We start from the raw sequence: 13,321 nt of genomic DNA on the forward strand, positions 1-13,321 counted from the left end.
TGACCATTGTACAACTACTTCTGACCCCTCACCATCCACTAACCGGAAACATGTCCTGATCTTTCACATTTGTTCATTCTGCTTCCATCCTCCTGAAAGGATATTTTCCTTTGATGACGTCAGACAAGAGCAGACTACTTACTACAAAGTGATAAAGGGACTCAAAAGGGACGTTACAATGTGGTTTGCAATTCTGTGCAATGTTTAATTATTCCAAGTGACAGGCTTTCTAGTCTGGATAACTTCCAGCCTAAGCAAACAGTTTCACAAAGGCTGTAAAGCTCATTATCAAGAGACCAAATGGTTCAACACCAAAGCAAAACTTCCTTTGTAGGTAATTTCCTTATGCTAAAGAGCGGTTATTGAACTTTGGCCATGCACTGGCTGCTAGAAAAGTATTTTATAATATAATGTTGTAGCAATAACATTTAAAAAAAATAAACCATATCGCCTTAGATTTTTTTTTTTTGTTCTGTTGAAGCATTCTTTAAATGGCAGACTAGGATTTACAAAACAAAGGCTTTTGTTATAAGTAAAGGCTTTCCTACAAACCTTGCATATTACAGATTTTTCCCAGTGTAGTTCTGGGCTGTGAATTCACTGCTGTATGACACACCCACAAAACATACAAAGTGGGCAATGCCCTTCTGTGATAAATACATAAGTATCCTGTTTCATTAAGTAATGCGAGTCACAGGAACTGACATAACCTAATCTTGGATAATTCATTTAATAATTAATCGTCACAGCAAATTGGGTTTCACCTTTGGGGCAACAATTACTGCCTTAGCAACCTAAAGCTAAAAAAGGATTACACAAAGGGAATAGTCAGCAAAAAAAAAAGCATTTTGAGTCTTTATTTTGTTTTAAATTCTGCAAAAGAACAAGCAAACAGCAGGCAGCGAATAAGACAAAACCACATCTAGTTAAATGAACAACAGTAATGTTTATTTAAAAAAAAAAATACATAAAATGCCATGTGAATTCATCATGGTGACTTAAAAAAAATAAAAGGATCTCTATATTTAGTTGGATTTTTTTTTTAAATATCTAATGGACTCTGAAAGTAAAAATTTATATGGAAGCCAAGAGTTCCTTCATGTCATAAACCTTATTTAATAGGGAATAATTCAAAAACACATTAATATGTTCATTCAACCAGTGCAGTATGAAACACAGATTTATTAAAGGTACAGGAAAGTCAAGGGTAGGTGCTGTCCAAAGATGCAGAAGCAGGCTCTAGCAATTGTTTGTCAAACTGTTTCAGATGGAGAGCTGATAAATGGCTGACTGTTAAGCTGGCCATACACTGGTAGATTTGTGTACGAACATCCATACAACAAATCTGATCAGACTGTTGAGATTACATTTTAGAATAAGACCACTTTCCTCTTATAGAAAACAAAATACCTCCCAGTAGAGTTCAGCTGTTCCCTCTCAGAGTCTGTCCTTCATTGTTTTTTTAAATACGTTATTTCACTTTTTATAACATTTTTACCCGGAAAGCTCTATATTTATTAAGTGAGACTGTCTACACTCCTCCAGCAGTCCATTTAAAGTGACATTTAACTCAGGAGTCAAGGAGTAGTTCACAATAGAAACTGCATCACAACTGCGTGCGTCTGCGCAGTTGCATTGCGATCCGTTTTGATGCGTTTTTCCCCCTGGATGATGCCACAATCGATTCTGGGGGGTTTTTATGCGTTCGTGCGTTTTGATGTGTTTGCATGCATTTTGATGCATTTCGGTGCAGTTAGAAGCAGCAGTACTTATTCTGACTGCATCTGAACGAACTGCAATGGTGTGAATACAGCACGAGAAAGCCCATAGGAAAGCATTGTGATGTATTTTGGCTGCAGCAGTCAAACTGAACGGACTGCATCACAACTGCATACGGTGTGAACTAACCCCAAGACATAAAAATGCATTCAAGTACCCTAATAACAAAAATGTTTCTTATTTGTGTATCACTCAGTTGTAGATCCTCAAATCATCTCTGAATTGGTTCTGACACCGCCCTTCCTTCTGAAGGGTGGTTACTTTTGTTCTCCATGGTCCCAGTGTATGTTGCCACCGCTCCAAGCTTGCTCCCGTCATGGACTACAATCTCAATACAAAAGAGCAAACTAAACGTGAGATTGTAGTCCATCATCGGAGTGAGCTTAGATCGGTGGATACTTTACAATTCACACAGGGACCATGGGGAATAAAAGTAGCCTCCCTCCAGAAGGAAGAACAGGGTCAGCTAGACATCTGCAAGGACTAAACATTTGTTTCGAGCTCAATGAACGAAAACAAAAAAACGTTTTCATCCGTTTTGTCAAACGAAACCCATTTTTATGCTAATTCAGCTTCGGAGGCAAAGTGCCTCCGAATTCAAATCTGCAAATGTAAACAAAAGAACGCTTGGCAGCCATATCGGCCAACGGCGTGTTCTGCGCATGCGCACCACCATCCTGGACACAAGACACATGTTACATGACGCTGCACGTGCGTGGCGTTGGGTGATGTCACACGCCTACTGGACACTGCCATCTTGGTGTATATGTAGGTATACACCATGATGGCAGCACCTATACCGGCTTGTGACATCACCCGGTGCTGTGCACGTGCGGCGTCATGCACCCTGCCTTCAAGATGGCACCATGCATGCACAGGATGCTCTCAAACTGATTATGGGCCCGAATACATTTTTTCGTATATTCAGCCATGTAATCATTTGTTAATTCGGATTCGGATGAACCGCCAAATCAATGGAATTTCAAGATACATTTTTGTTATAACTTAAGGTACTTGAATGTATATTTAAGATTTAAACTCTGGAGTTTAGTGTCACTTTAAAGTTTGTGTTCTCAGCATTTCTAGACTACAGTGGTGACACCAGCAAAAATTATTATGGCAGTCATTTTTACCTGATGTCACCCAGCTGCAGTCTGACTTTTTTAAGCGCAAGAGGCAGTACAGGAAAAATGGTAAAAGAGGAGAAAACAGTTGTGCTGCGGTAATGGAGGACATGAATGGGATCATTAATATATCTTTGCTTGCTTTACTCCACCCTAACTTAAAGTGACATTAAAGTCAAATTTTTTCCCCCCTCCCCCCATGTAAATGTTAACACTTACCTTAAATGATGTCTCTACTCTTCATGTCCCGCCCTTAGCCAATTCAAAGTCTCCATGTGAAGTAATAGTTTTTACTGTGGCCATGTAACAAATGGTGAAGCCACCTTCCCTAAGGATACTTGAAATCCTGCGCTTTACAAATGAATGGGATTAAACTTTCCAAGTCACACTGAAACCTTTTCCATAATATGTGAGCTGGGATCTCTCCCTCCTTGTGCCTCTGCCAGAAAAGTTCTTTAATCCGCAGCTCAGTGAAGCATTAGGAAAAGTAATGCACTCTGCCTTTACACAGACACATTTGGGTCAGCTATCACTTAACGCAATGTTTAATAGAAACAGCACAAACATCACAAAAAATACTCACTAGTATATTTATTACCCCATTAAAAGATTGCCTGTTAAAATAAATGGGTTAACTGGGATGGTTACCCTTGAGGCTAGTATCAATTACAAATGCATGTAATTGGCAAATAGTTCTAGCGAGTGGCAGCTGACAAATGTGAACAAACTCCCTCAATGAACCTCACAGCTACTAAGACAACCATGCATGGCATGTACGAGGTAAGGGCTTGTTCACGCCAAATGCAGACCAGATCTGTACGAGTTTCTGCACACACAGTGCAGTGTGTTATACTGCGTTTTTGATGCATTCCGGGCCGTTTTTGGTAAAAAAAATATATATTTTTAGTTTAAAATGGGATTTTCAGTGCGTTCCAGGGCGTTTACATGCATTTTTGATGCGTTTGCATGCGTTCCAGAGCTGGTAAAATAGGGCTTGCTGCAGTTTTTTTTACATGCTCTGGAACTGAACACTGCGCTGTGAACTAGAGCCCAAAATACCATTGGACGCAGTTTTGATCCGGTCTGTAACTGCTCTGCTCCTGGAACGCGCTTGGTGTGAACAGGCCCTAAATGTAAGAACTGAAGGCACATATACATGACTTCTTAAAAAAACTCCTAAATGTTCTCTTGATTGAAAAGTCAAGCCAAAGTATAAGAGAATATCAGAAAGGAAACAAATAGCATCTCTCTCAGATAGATCCAGGCTTCATGAACTATTTATCGGTAACCTTTCTTTAACCTTAGACTTTCTTCAATAAAACTGCTGAACCATCCAATTTCACCTAAACGCTATAACAGTAATTATAATACTGTTGAGCTTTACGAACAAGCACATTTTGTTGCTACCTTCCTAGGATTGTGCAACCAACAAGCTGTTCTTTATTATATGTACTGTAGACACACCTTTTTTTCAATACATCCTCTGACTAAAGTACATTGGAAGTGAACAGAAAAGACAAAATGCAAATTCAAGCTGACTGCACTCAAGCGCAGCAAAAAAAAAAAAAAAAATACATTAAATTTGTTAAATTTTGTCAAATTTAAATTTTGTAAAAAGGTGTTAACATAACTCAATTCCATAGCTCTCTGCATTGGCAAATACACATGCATATATACTCCAATTACTACAAAGAGCTTGAAATAGATACTGTTGCCTTCTAATATTTACCTTTTATTTTAGCCTCTACACAAAAATGTTTGGCAAACATTCACTACAGGAAGTTGCTTGTTAACGTAAAGTAGCAACATATAATTCTAAATAGCATCCTCGCTTCTAAACTGCACAATATTCAATCAACTAGCTCTTTTTAACCTGCACCTCTGAACTTTGTAAGTCTTCTATAATTACACACCACCACCAAATAAGTCAACTTACCAGTTAAAGTTATTGTGCCCAGCATATTTTCTTTCTGAGATTCTTATCCGTGTACCACTAACCAACACAGCAGCAGCTTTATCCAGTGTACTCTAGGACAAGTAGTTAATTCCTTGTTACAGCTGTGAACAGTAGATGTCGTGTGAGGCTTGCTTGAAAACCAGGCAGTATTCTAAGAAAATCCAAGTCACTTGTAAGAAAATATATGACATTCCAGTGTTGTCTCCTCTGCTGTTCTTCCTGGGGTCTGTGAAATGAGAGGGAAGCTTCCTTCACACCCCTTTAACAACTTGCCTGACTGAGCAGCCCAAAGTTCTACACACCCCCTTCCCCGACCCCACCCTGTTCTATTGTCTGCCAACCCCCAGACCCCACAGAGAGGACTTCAAATTGCTCAAACTGGAGGATAGACTCACACAGATCCTTGCGTCCAATACATGACTTCATTGAATAGGGAATTAGCATGTGCAAACAAAAGTCCTCCCCCCCTTATCTTTAGAATTTTCCTCACATACCATGACAATGCCCTTTTTTCTTCCTTAACCTTTGGGATTTAGCAAATGTAAATTGAACCTGTCTTTTATAATCTTTCTCTTTTTTTCCAAGTGGTTTTTACTCAAGACTCTCAATAGCATAAAGAAAAAAAAACTTTTCCTTCCCACATTATAAAGTCCTCCTGTGCCAAATGGGAAAACAAATATGCATGTTTTGTTTGTGATAACCTGATATACACACAAGTAATCTTCTTATGTGCCAGGATGTGTTTAATTGGAAAAAAAATAAAAATCTGCGACTTAGAAGACCCCACATTTGTTCCTCTAAGCAGGAGTCCTCGCAATCTGCAAACTTAATTAAGCCCTCGTGCACACCTGAACGTTTTGTAGCGCGTTCTACGCTCGACGAACGCTCTACAAAACGCTCAAAAATATAAATCCCATTGTATTCAATGGTCTCGTTCCCACCTTGGCGTATTTCCGCCCGTCCCTAACGCGCTACAAAACGGCCCACGCCTGAAAAGGTACAGGTACTACTTTGGGCCGTTTTGTTGCGCATTTTCATTGGGATACAGCCAAGTAGCCTTCGGAAACGCGCGTAAAAAAACGTGCAACAGACGCGCATATGCAATACGCCTAGGTATGAACGAGACCTAAAAGCCATTTACATTTTGAACAGCCTCCACTGCTACTGGCTGAATTCATTTTTCAAAGGTTTTAAACATACATACCTTACTTACTCCAGGGGTCTTCCGGCTGGTCATGTGACAAGCAGGGTCCTTCTTCTATTCCTCCAGCTTCAGTAGTCCTTAGTGATGCATAGAACAACGCCTACATTGTGATTTGTGAGCCTGATTCTATGCAACATTCTCCCGTGAGCCCAGGCTGCATGATGATGCACTTTTAGGAGATTTATCATGACATTTTGAGCTCACAGGAACTGGATAGTAAATGACTGGCTGCCAATGATGGAGGATGCAGAGGTACCTTTGATAAGAAGTTGTCCTACAAAGAAGAACTACGGGAAAAAATATTCTTAACCCTACAGTGGGGCCAGCCCCGCGCTGCAAGGGTTAAGTGCTCATTTCTAGGGAGTAAAACAACAAAATTATACTCAACTTAACCTTGCAGCCGACTGGCTGTTAGACTTGTCCCTGGAGCCTCTCCCCCCTCCGCTCCTGCCGTCAATACACTGTGTACAGGACGTGAGGACACTGAGGGACATACGATCGCTGGGGCGGAGGAGGAGACAGGTTGGAGGGAGAGCTGTAACAGCTAGCCAGCTGTAAGGTTCGGGTGAATATAACTTTATTATTTTAGACCCTAGACAAAAACGAGCACTTAACCTTTGCACTGCAGGGATAGCCCCACTGCAAGGATTACAAATTATTTTTCCTGGCGTTCTTCTTTAAAGCATGTTCCCACTCACATTGGTGCAGCCAACATGGTTACATACTAACTTTTTCTCATCCCCATTCCAGTGATGTTTATGGCCATAGCCCCATTCATTGCTATGGGCAGCCTTACTCACGGTGACCTCCAATGGGCTTGCGAAGTATGGCTTTCCCCGTAAGCATAAAAAGGGCCACAGTTAAGGATGAAAAGGATATGGCAGGGGAACTTTTGGGAGAAAGGCTGTGTGGCTCCAGGCAGGGCCCTGCAGTGAAGATTAGCAGCTTTATTCATAGTATGCAGGAATATAAGAAAAAATATATGTACATACTCTATTACAATAATAACAAAAAAAGTTAATCTAAAGCTGGCCACACACCAGTTTGATTTATACCCAGATTTAATTTGGTAAACTGAGCAGTAACTGTAGTGTGTGTGTCTACCGAAACAATCTATTCAATTTAAATACAATATGCAATTATTGAAGGAGAGGTGACTACTAACTGAATACCATTGCGTTTGCAAAAGCAATATATATTATAACCATGGTATTCATTAATGAAAGTAGTAGCACAGTAACTCTTTATTTATTACATTCAGTGTTCCACCATCCCAAATATTCAAAGTAATAATATCTAAATGGGACTTTTTGGACACCATTTAGAAATACTCTATACTCATATGTTTTACATTGTAAATAATAAAAAATTGCCATTCCTTAAATAAAACACCAGTTTATATATTTTTTTCATCCTTTGTTGCCACTCAATGCTGCTGCTCTACTGCAGCCACTTCCTGTCCATATGCACACAATCCAGGGATGGCTGCATAGCATTCCTGCTTATTATATATCCCATATTTATTTGTAAGAATATTACATGGGTTGGGGGTTAAACTAGTCAATATCACTGCATCATATCTGTGTGTAGCTATATAACTCCCATGTAAAAAGAATGATTGTTCTCTGACCTCCATCTATTGGCTATTTTTTCAATCGATTTTGTAGCCAGGTAGAAAATTGTCAGCCAACGAGCAACGAGCCTCCGAATCTGAAACTTCCCATTGAAACTACAGAACGTGCGGCCATATCTTGGGGGTGGAGCACATGACGTCACACACCAAGATGGTTGCACCCAAACATGCGTATGATGTCACCCAAAGCCGCACAGCGCAGCGCCATGTGACGTCATGCGCTCTGCCTCCAATTCTGCAAACAAATTTAAATATGCTTGAATATAGTTTTTGTATATTTGGGCATGTAATACATTTGTTATTTCGGATTTGGGCGAACCGCCGAATAAACTGAATTTATTTGATTTGCAGGATCGTCCGAATCTGAATGCACATGTCTACTGTTTGTGTATTCTGATTGCCACAGGTGGCGGCTGTAATAATACAATAGCCGAGAGTGGAGATTCATCCATTCACACTGTTTAGAGTAGATGGGGGAATTAAGCCTTTTTCTCTATACCTGTATGACCAGCTCAGATCCCTTACGTTTCCTGGCAGCAATGAGATTACATTTCTTTTATTCAAACTGCAGGCTGAATTAAAATAAATGGAACAGTGTATGGCCAGCTTTAGTCAGCTAGAGTTTTGACATGGGGGTAGAAAAGAGAGGTCTGTTGATACAGACTGCAAAGTGCCTGGGGAATAATGCAAAAAAGAAGTTGCTCTGTGATCTCATTACCCATGGAGGGTAGAATATACATCCTCATCCTGGTCACTTTCAGCCATATTCTAATTAGCTTATTGTTTTGGGATGGTTGGTTGGGTGGGATGAGTTGGAGAGTGTATTTACAATACAAACAAACTTAACATAGCCTAAGGTAACAGGGGTGAAAATATTTTGATAGGAATTGAATTAGCCTTTTCAAATGCAATGCATTTTTGCCCCTTCCTTGCTATAAAAAGTCTAATCTAATGTCCCCCAACAGTCACACACTATTATTATACATTTCTATATCTCTGACATATAACACAGTGCTGTACAGGGAACACTGAACCAGTCAAATCAGTCTCTGTACAGAGGAGCTTACACTCTAGTACAGAATGGCACCAGCTGTAGAGGGACTACAAATCCCAGCAAAATATTATACAGCAATGTAGAATAGTATATGAATTGGACCCTGCACTTAGCAATGCACTGGACCTTGCACTTAGCAACGCACTGGACTCTGCACTTAGCAACGCAATGGACCCTAGACTTAGCAACGCACTGGACTCTGCACTTAGCATCACACAGGACCCTGCACTTAGCAACGCACTGGACTCTGCACTGAGCAATGCATGGGACGCTGCACTGAGCATTGCACTGGACCCTGCACTGAGCAACGCACTGGACTCTGCACTGAGCAACGCACTGGACTCTGCACTGAGCAATGCACTGGACCCTGCTCTTAGCAATGCACTGGACCCTGCTCTTAGCAATGCACTGGACTCTGCACTGAGCAACACACTGGACCCTGCACTTAGCAATGCACTGGACTCTGCACTTAGCAACGCACTGGACTCTGCACTTAGCAACGCACTGGACTCTGCACTTAGCAACGCACTGGACTCTGCACTTAGCAACGCACTGGACTCTGCACTTAGCAACGCACTGAACTCTGGACATAGCAACGCACTGGACTGTGGACTGCAATATTTCATTCCACGCTGGGATAGAGAAATAGGTTATAATAGGGAACATTACAGTGTAATGTTCCTTATTATAATCCATTTCTCTAATTAAATCAAATCACAGCACTCTGTGTGCAGGCTGTGGGCTCCCCCTCACCCCCTCACTCACCCCTCTCACTGACTCAGTCACTTACCTTATACACTCTAGTGCTGCCAGAGCCCGGCACCATCCTGGCCACACGGTCTGAAGTGGGCGGGGCATGTGCACGCATCCGGAGAAACGTGATTCGCCGGTGTTTCCTGTATACCGCCTGCATTGTATTCAGGGCATATACATTGCAGGCGGTATATGGACCCCCGCAGCGCCCCCTTATGCTATGCAACTGAAAGTGGGAGGACAGCAGCAGACTGACAGCCTCGGAGTCTCTGTGCTGCCCAGCCTGCTGTATGCCACCACAGCACCAGCTCAGCCTGAATTAGAGAGACCCTCCCCACATCCCAGTCCTCCCCTGTCAGTGGGCCCCCGTAGCTTTGAGCCCTGGGGCAGCCGCACTGGCTACACAAATGGTAGGTCCGCCCCTGAATCAACCCCAATGAGCTTCCGCAGGAGTGGGGTATAGGCAACAGTAGAAACCTGACATGCGTTCTAACCCTTACTTATGCTATTTAAAACTATAATAAGATTCTGGCTTTAGATACATTTATTACAATATTACAATATACAGTATTTAAAGGAGAACTATGCGGTCAGTGTTTTTCCCCATAGTTCTCCTTAGGGTAACGAGAGGACACAAACTAGCTTCCTCCCGTTACCCTAAGCTCAGTATACTGCGAGCTACAGCTCGCGGTATACTGAGATGCCGCAGCCGGAGCAGATCCCGTTGTAGATGACGGGATCCGCCCAGTTGCGTGAGTGACAGCTGGCTCTGCCTATCTAGAGGCAGAGCCAGCTGCACCCGCCCCCTCCCCCGTCCGTTCCGCCAGTCAGCGCTGGCAGATGGGAGCGGGGAGAAAGGAATCCAGCCCCTCCCCCTGTCACAGCAGAGAGCCGTGACAAGATCGAAAGGCGAGCGAACCCGGTATGTGTTCGCTCACCTCCTGATCTACTGAGCCGACCTGTGACAGTCTCATTGATACAGGTCGGCTAGAACTATGAGGTGAGTGAAAAGCACTCACCTCATAGTTCTCATAGTTCTCCTTTAAAGGAAACATACTATACACTGAAAGACATATTGGGTCTGCCATTGCTGAAAAATTGTAGTTGCCTGGTTATTTCTGACTTTTGGAGTAACTGACTTTAAAAAAGCAAGGAGCAACCAGAAGTAAGGTCACCATTTCTAATCTGCAACTGTGGATCAGTGACTCAGAAAGGATTAACATGACAACAAGGCAACTAGTATTTTCAGGAAGAGAGACTACTAATGGCAGCTACCATATTTCCTCTGTACAGGTTTTAACAGTATCTGAACCTAAGAATACAAATGTTATATATATTGCAGATTACCAGTCCTTTGATGTGGAGGCTGCCTTAGTTTTCTTTTATCAAGCTATTTTCCTTTATTTTCACCTGGTAATCCTGCCAGTAACACAATTCCTGTCCTAGGGTGACAGCGCTTATTCACTGTACTGTACCTATGGAGATGCAGCATTGATCATAGAGGGGATATCTTTTGTAGATAGCAGAAGTGACCTGGGCAGGACTGTTTAGACTGTTAATTATATATCACAGCAGAGTGCAAAGGACAGAGCACAGCACTGAATTACTGACCAGATCAACAGGCATTTTTTGCACTTGTTGAACAGATATAACAGAACTCTTTTAATAGTATTAAGCAGACCTAAATGGAGATAATAAGAGAAGTTTATTCTTGGGGTTTACATACACTGCAATGTTGCATTTTGATTAGGTGATTTGTGTAATGTTTTGTGTTGGCAAAGAAGTTGATCTATGAAAAGTGTAATAAAATCTCTTGTTGACCATATCAACCAATCAAAATATTGCTTCATTTTTAAATCCCTACTGCTGAAATAAAAGATGAAAGTTCATCGGTCTGAAAGAAATCTTCTGGTGAGAACCGTTTTCATACTGAACGGCTAGAATAACTGAGATAGGGGCCAGGGATGTAAAAACTGGCTTATGAACCAGGCAAATCAGGGAATTGAACTCATATACTGTATACTGTCCATATAGTGACTGGGTGGGATATATTTTTGGTCTCATACAAACACAGCTCTTTTTCCAGTTGCAATTGATTTTAAAAGGTTTTCTGGTACCATGTGGTTATTTTATCTTTGTATGTACCTTTTTTCTGATGCTGTTGTTTCTTTATACTGTATAATAAATTATTCTTTGTACCAGTTGATGTCCTTAAAAACATTTTCAGGAGTCTTGAAGGATAGGAGTTGGGCTTCACTTGCTCTTATTTTTGAGATGTAGCCAATCTGCAGGTAATTACATAATTCACAATTTCCTAAACTTCTAAATTGATTTACATGTACATATTCAGGAGCAATACAAATATGAATCATGTTTGTTGTGATTGCATCTCTAGTTGGAGCTATTGGTAAGATGATTGCACAGACTGGCAGCCTGTTCACAATATATATTTATCCAAGGCTCACAGAAGCAGCAGGAAAAAATCTAAATTCTTCTACAAAAATGCCAAAGATTTCAACAGAGGGCCCCAGCCAGCTGATTAGGAGGAGGGGGGGTGGGGGGGGGGGGGCAAAGAAAACCCATTTCTAATCAATATTTTTCCCATAAACTAAGCCTCAGAGGTGTGCTCCCTTCACCCTACTTCACAGAAAAAACATGTTCAGGCAGCCCACATGTGCATGTGTATTCACAATGTTTTAGAAAGAGACCTCTGACAGTGGCCGCAAATCTCAGTATTGTCTAATTTGTCTGTGGCAACCTTTCTTTCCTATTGTTTTCCTATTGTTTTCTGACATCAGAGGTGTCTGGCTGTGATCCTTCCCTCTCCATGCATGTTTGAGCAGCCTTTAGCTTCAGAAGACCCCTAAAAGAAAATGATGTCATAATCTCCAGCCATCGTTAATAGTAATAATAGCAATCTTTGCTAAATTCCTTTGTGCTAATTATGTTTGTTTTTTTCAAATTTCAATTAGAGGCCCTGTATAATAAATATATGCTAATTTAAATTTTTTATGTTGCACAGTATTTGTGCAAATGTTTATTAAACTAGTTTTTTTAGGATAAAATAAACTAGAATGAAATTTTTTGCTCAGAAACAGAATATAATAGCCAGTTTTTTGGTAAAGTATAAAAGATAGGGTCACGTTGGTTAAATTGATACCAAACATGTCAAGCCTTAAGGCCTGTTCACATGATTTTTAGGTCCTGATCAGGTCCGGATCAGGTGCGGATCTGCAGACGCGGTGCTATGTGTTTTTGCTGTGTTTTTGCCGCGTTTTGATGCATTACAGTTAAAAAAAACAAAAAAAAAATTTTTTTTTGCTGGAGTGGGGCGTTTTTGACGCATTGTGCATTTCCGGACCTTTACCTGACCGGACAAAATGTGACATGCAGTATTTTTTCTGTCGAAACCTGAACGGACTGCGCACGTGAGAACTGTAGTCCAAAAAACACATAGGGATACATTGGGATACATTTTTAGCGCAGGGGTGTACGGATCAGGTCAGCACAGAAAACGGACGTCGTGTGAACAGGCCCTTAAAATTGTGTGCCCCCTTGAAACTGAAAAAAATTACAATACCCCAAATTTCTCATAGGCGACACTTTAAAAGCTTTAACTGCTCAACAGTTTAGTGTTAACAGTGACTGATGGCCCCTAGAATTATTACTCTCACTCCAACATTCGTGGTGGTATGTAACATGTGTGGCACAATTCTCGTTTTCGCACGTAGGCGCATCCAACACATTTTTGCATTGTATGTGCGTGCATGTGGGGGACGGGGGGCTTAAAACATTTTTTTGTTTATATATATATATA

General features: G+C 41.2%; 1 protein-coding gene across 1 annotated transcript in view; it reads right to left on the minus strand.

Annotated features, from left to right (window-relative positions):
• AKAP12 (A-kinase anchoring protein 12) overlaps nucleotides 1–5,064 on the minus strand; it is a 28,149-nt gene extending 23,085 nt beyond the window's left edge. The window contains exon 1 of the mRNA XM_018567579.1: nucleotides 4,840–5,064. Coding sequence (XP_018423081.1) covers nucleotides 4,840–4,864 — 25 coding nt within the window. The 5' untranslated portion in view covers nucleotides 4,865–5,064. The remainder of the gene's footprint in view (nucleotides 1–4,839) is intronic.
• Between the last annotated feature and the right edge of the window lie 8,257 nt (nucleotides 5,065–13,321).

The sequence above is a fragment of the Nanorana parkeri genome, unplaced genomic scaffold (genome assembly GCF_000935625.1).
Source record: "Nanorana parkeri isolate BGI_ZX_2015 unplaced genomic scaffold, ASM93562v1 scaffold1067, whole genome shotgun sequence".
Lineage (NCBI taxonomy): Eukaryota > Metazoa > Chordata > Amphibia > Anura > Dicroglossidae > Nanorana > Nanorana parkeri.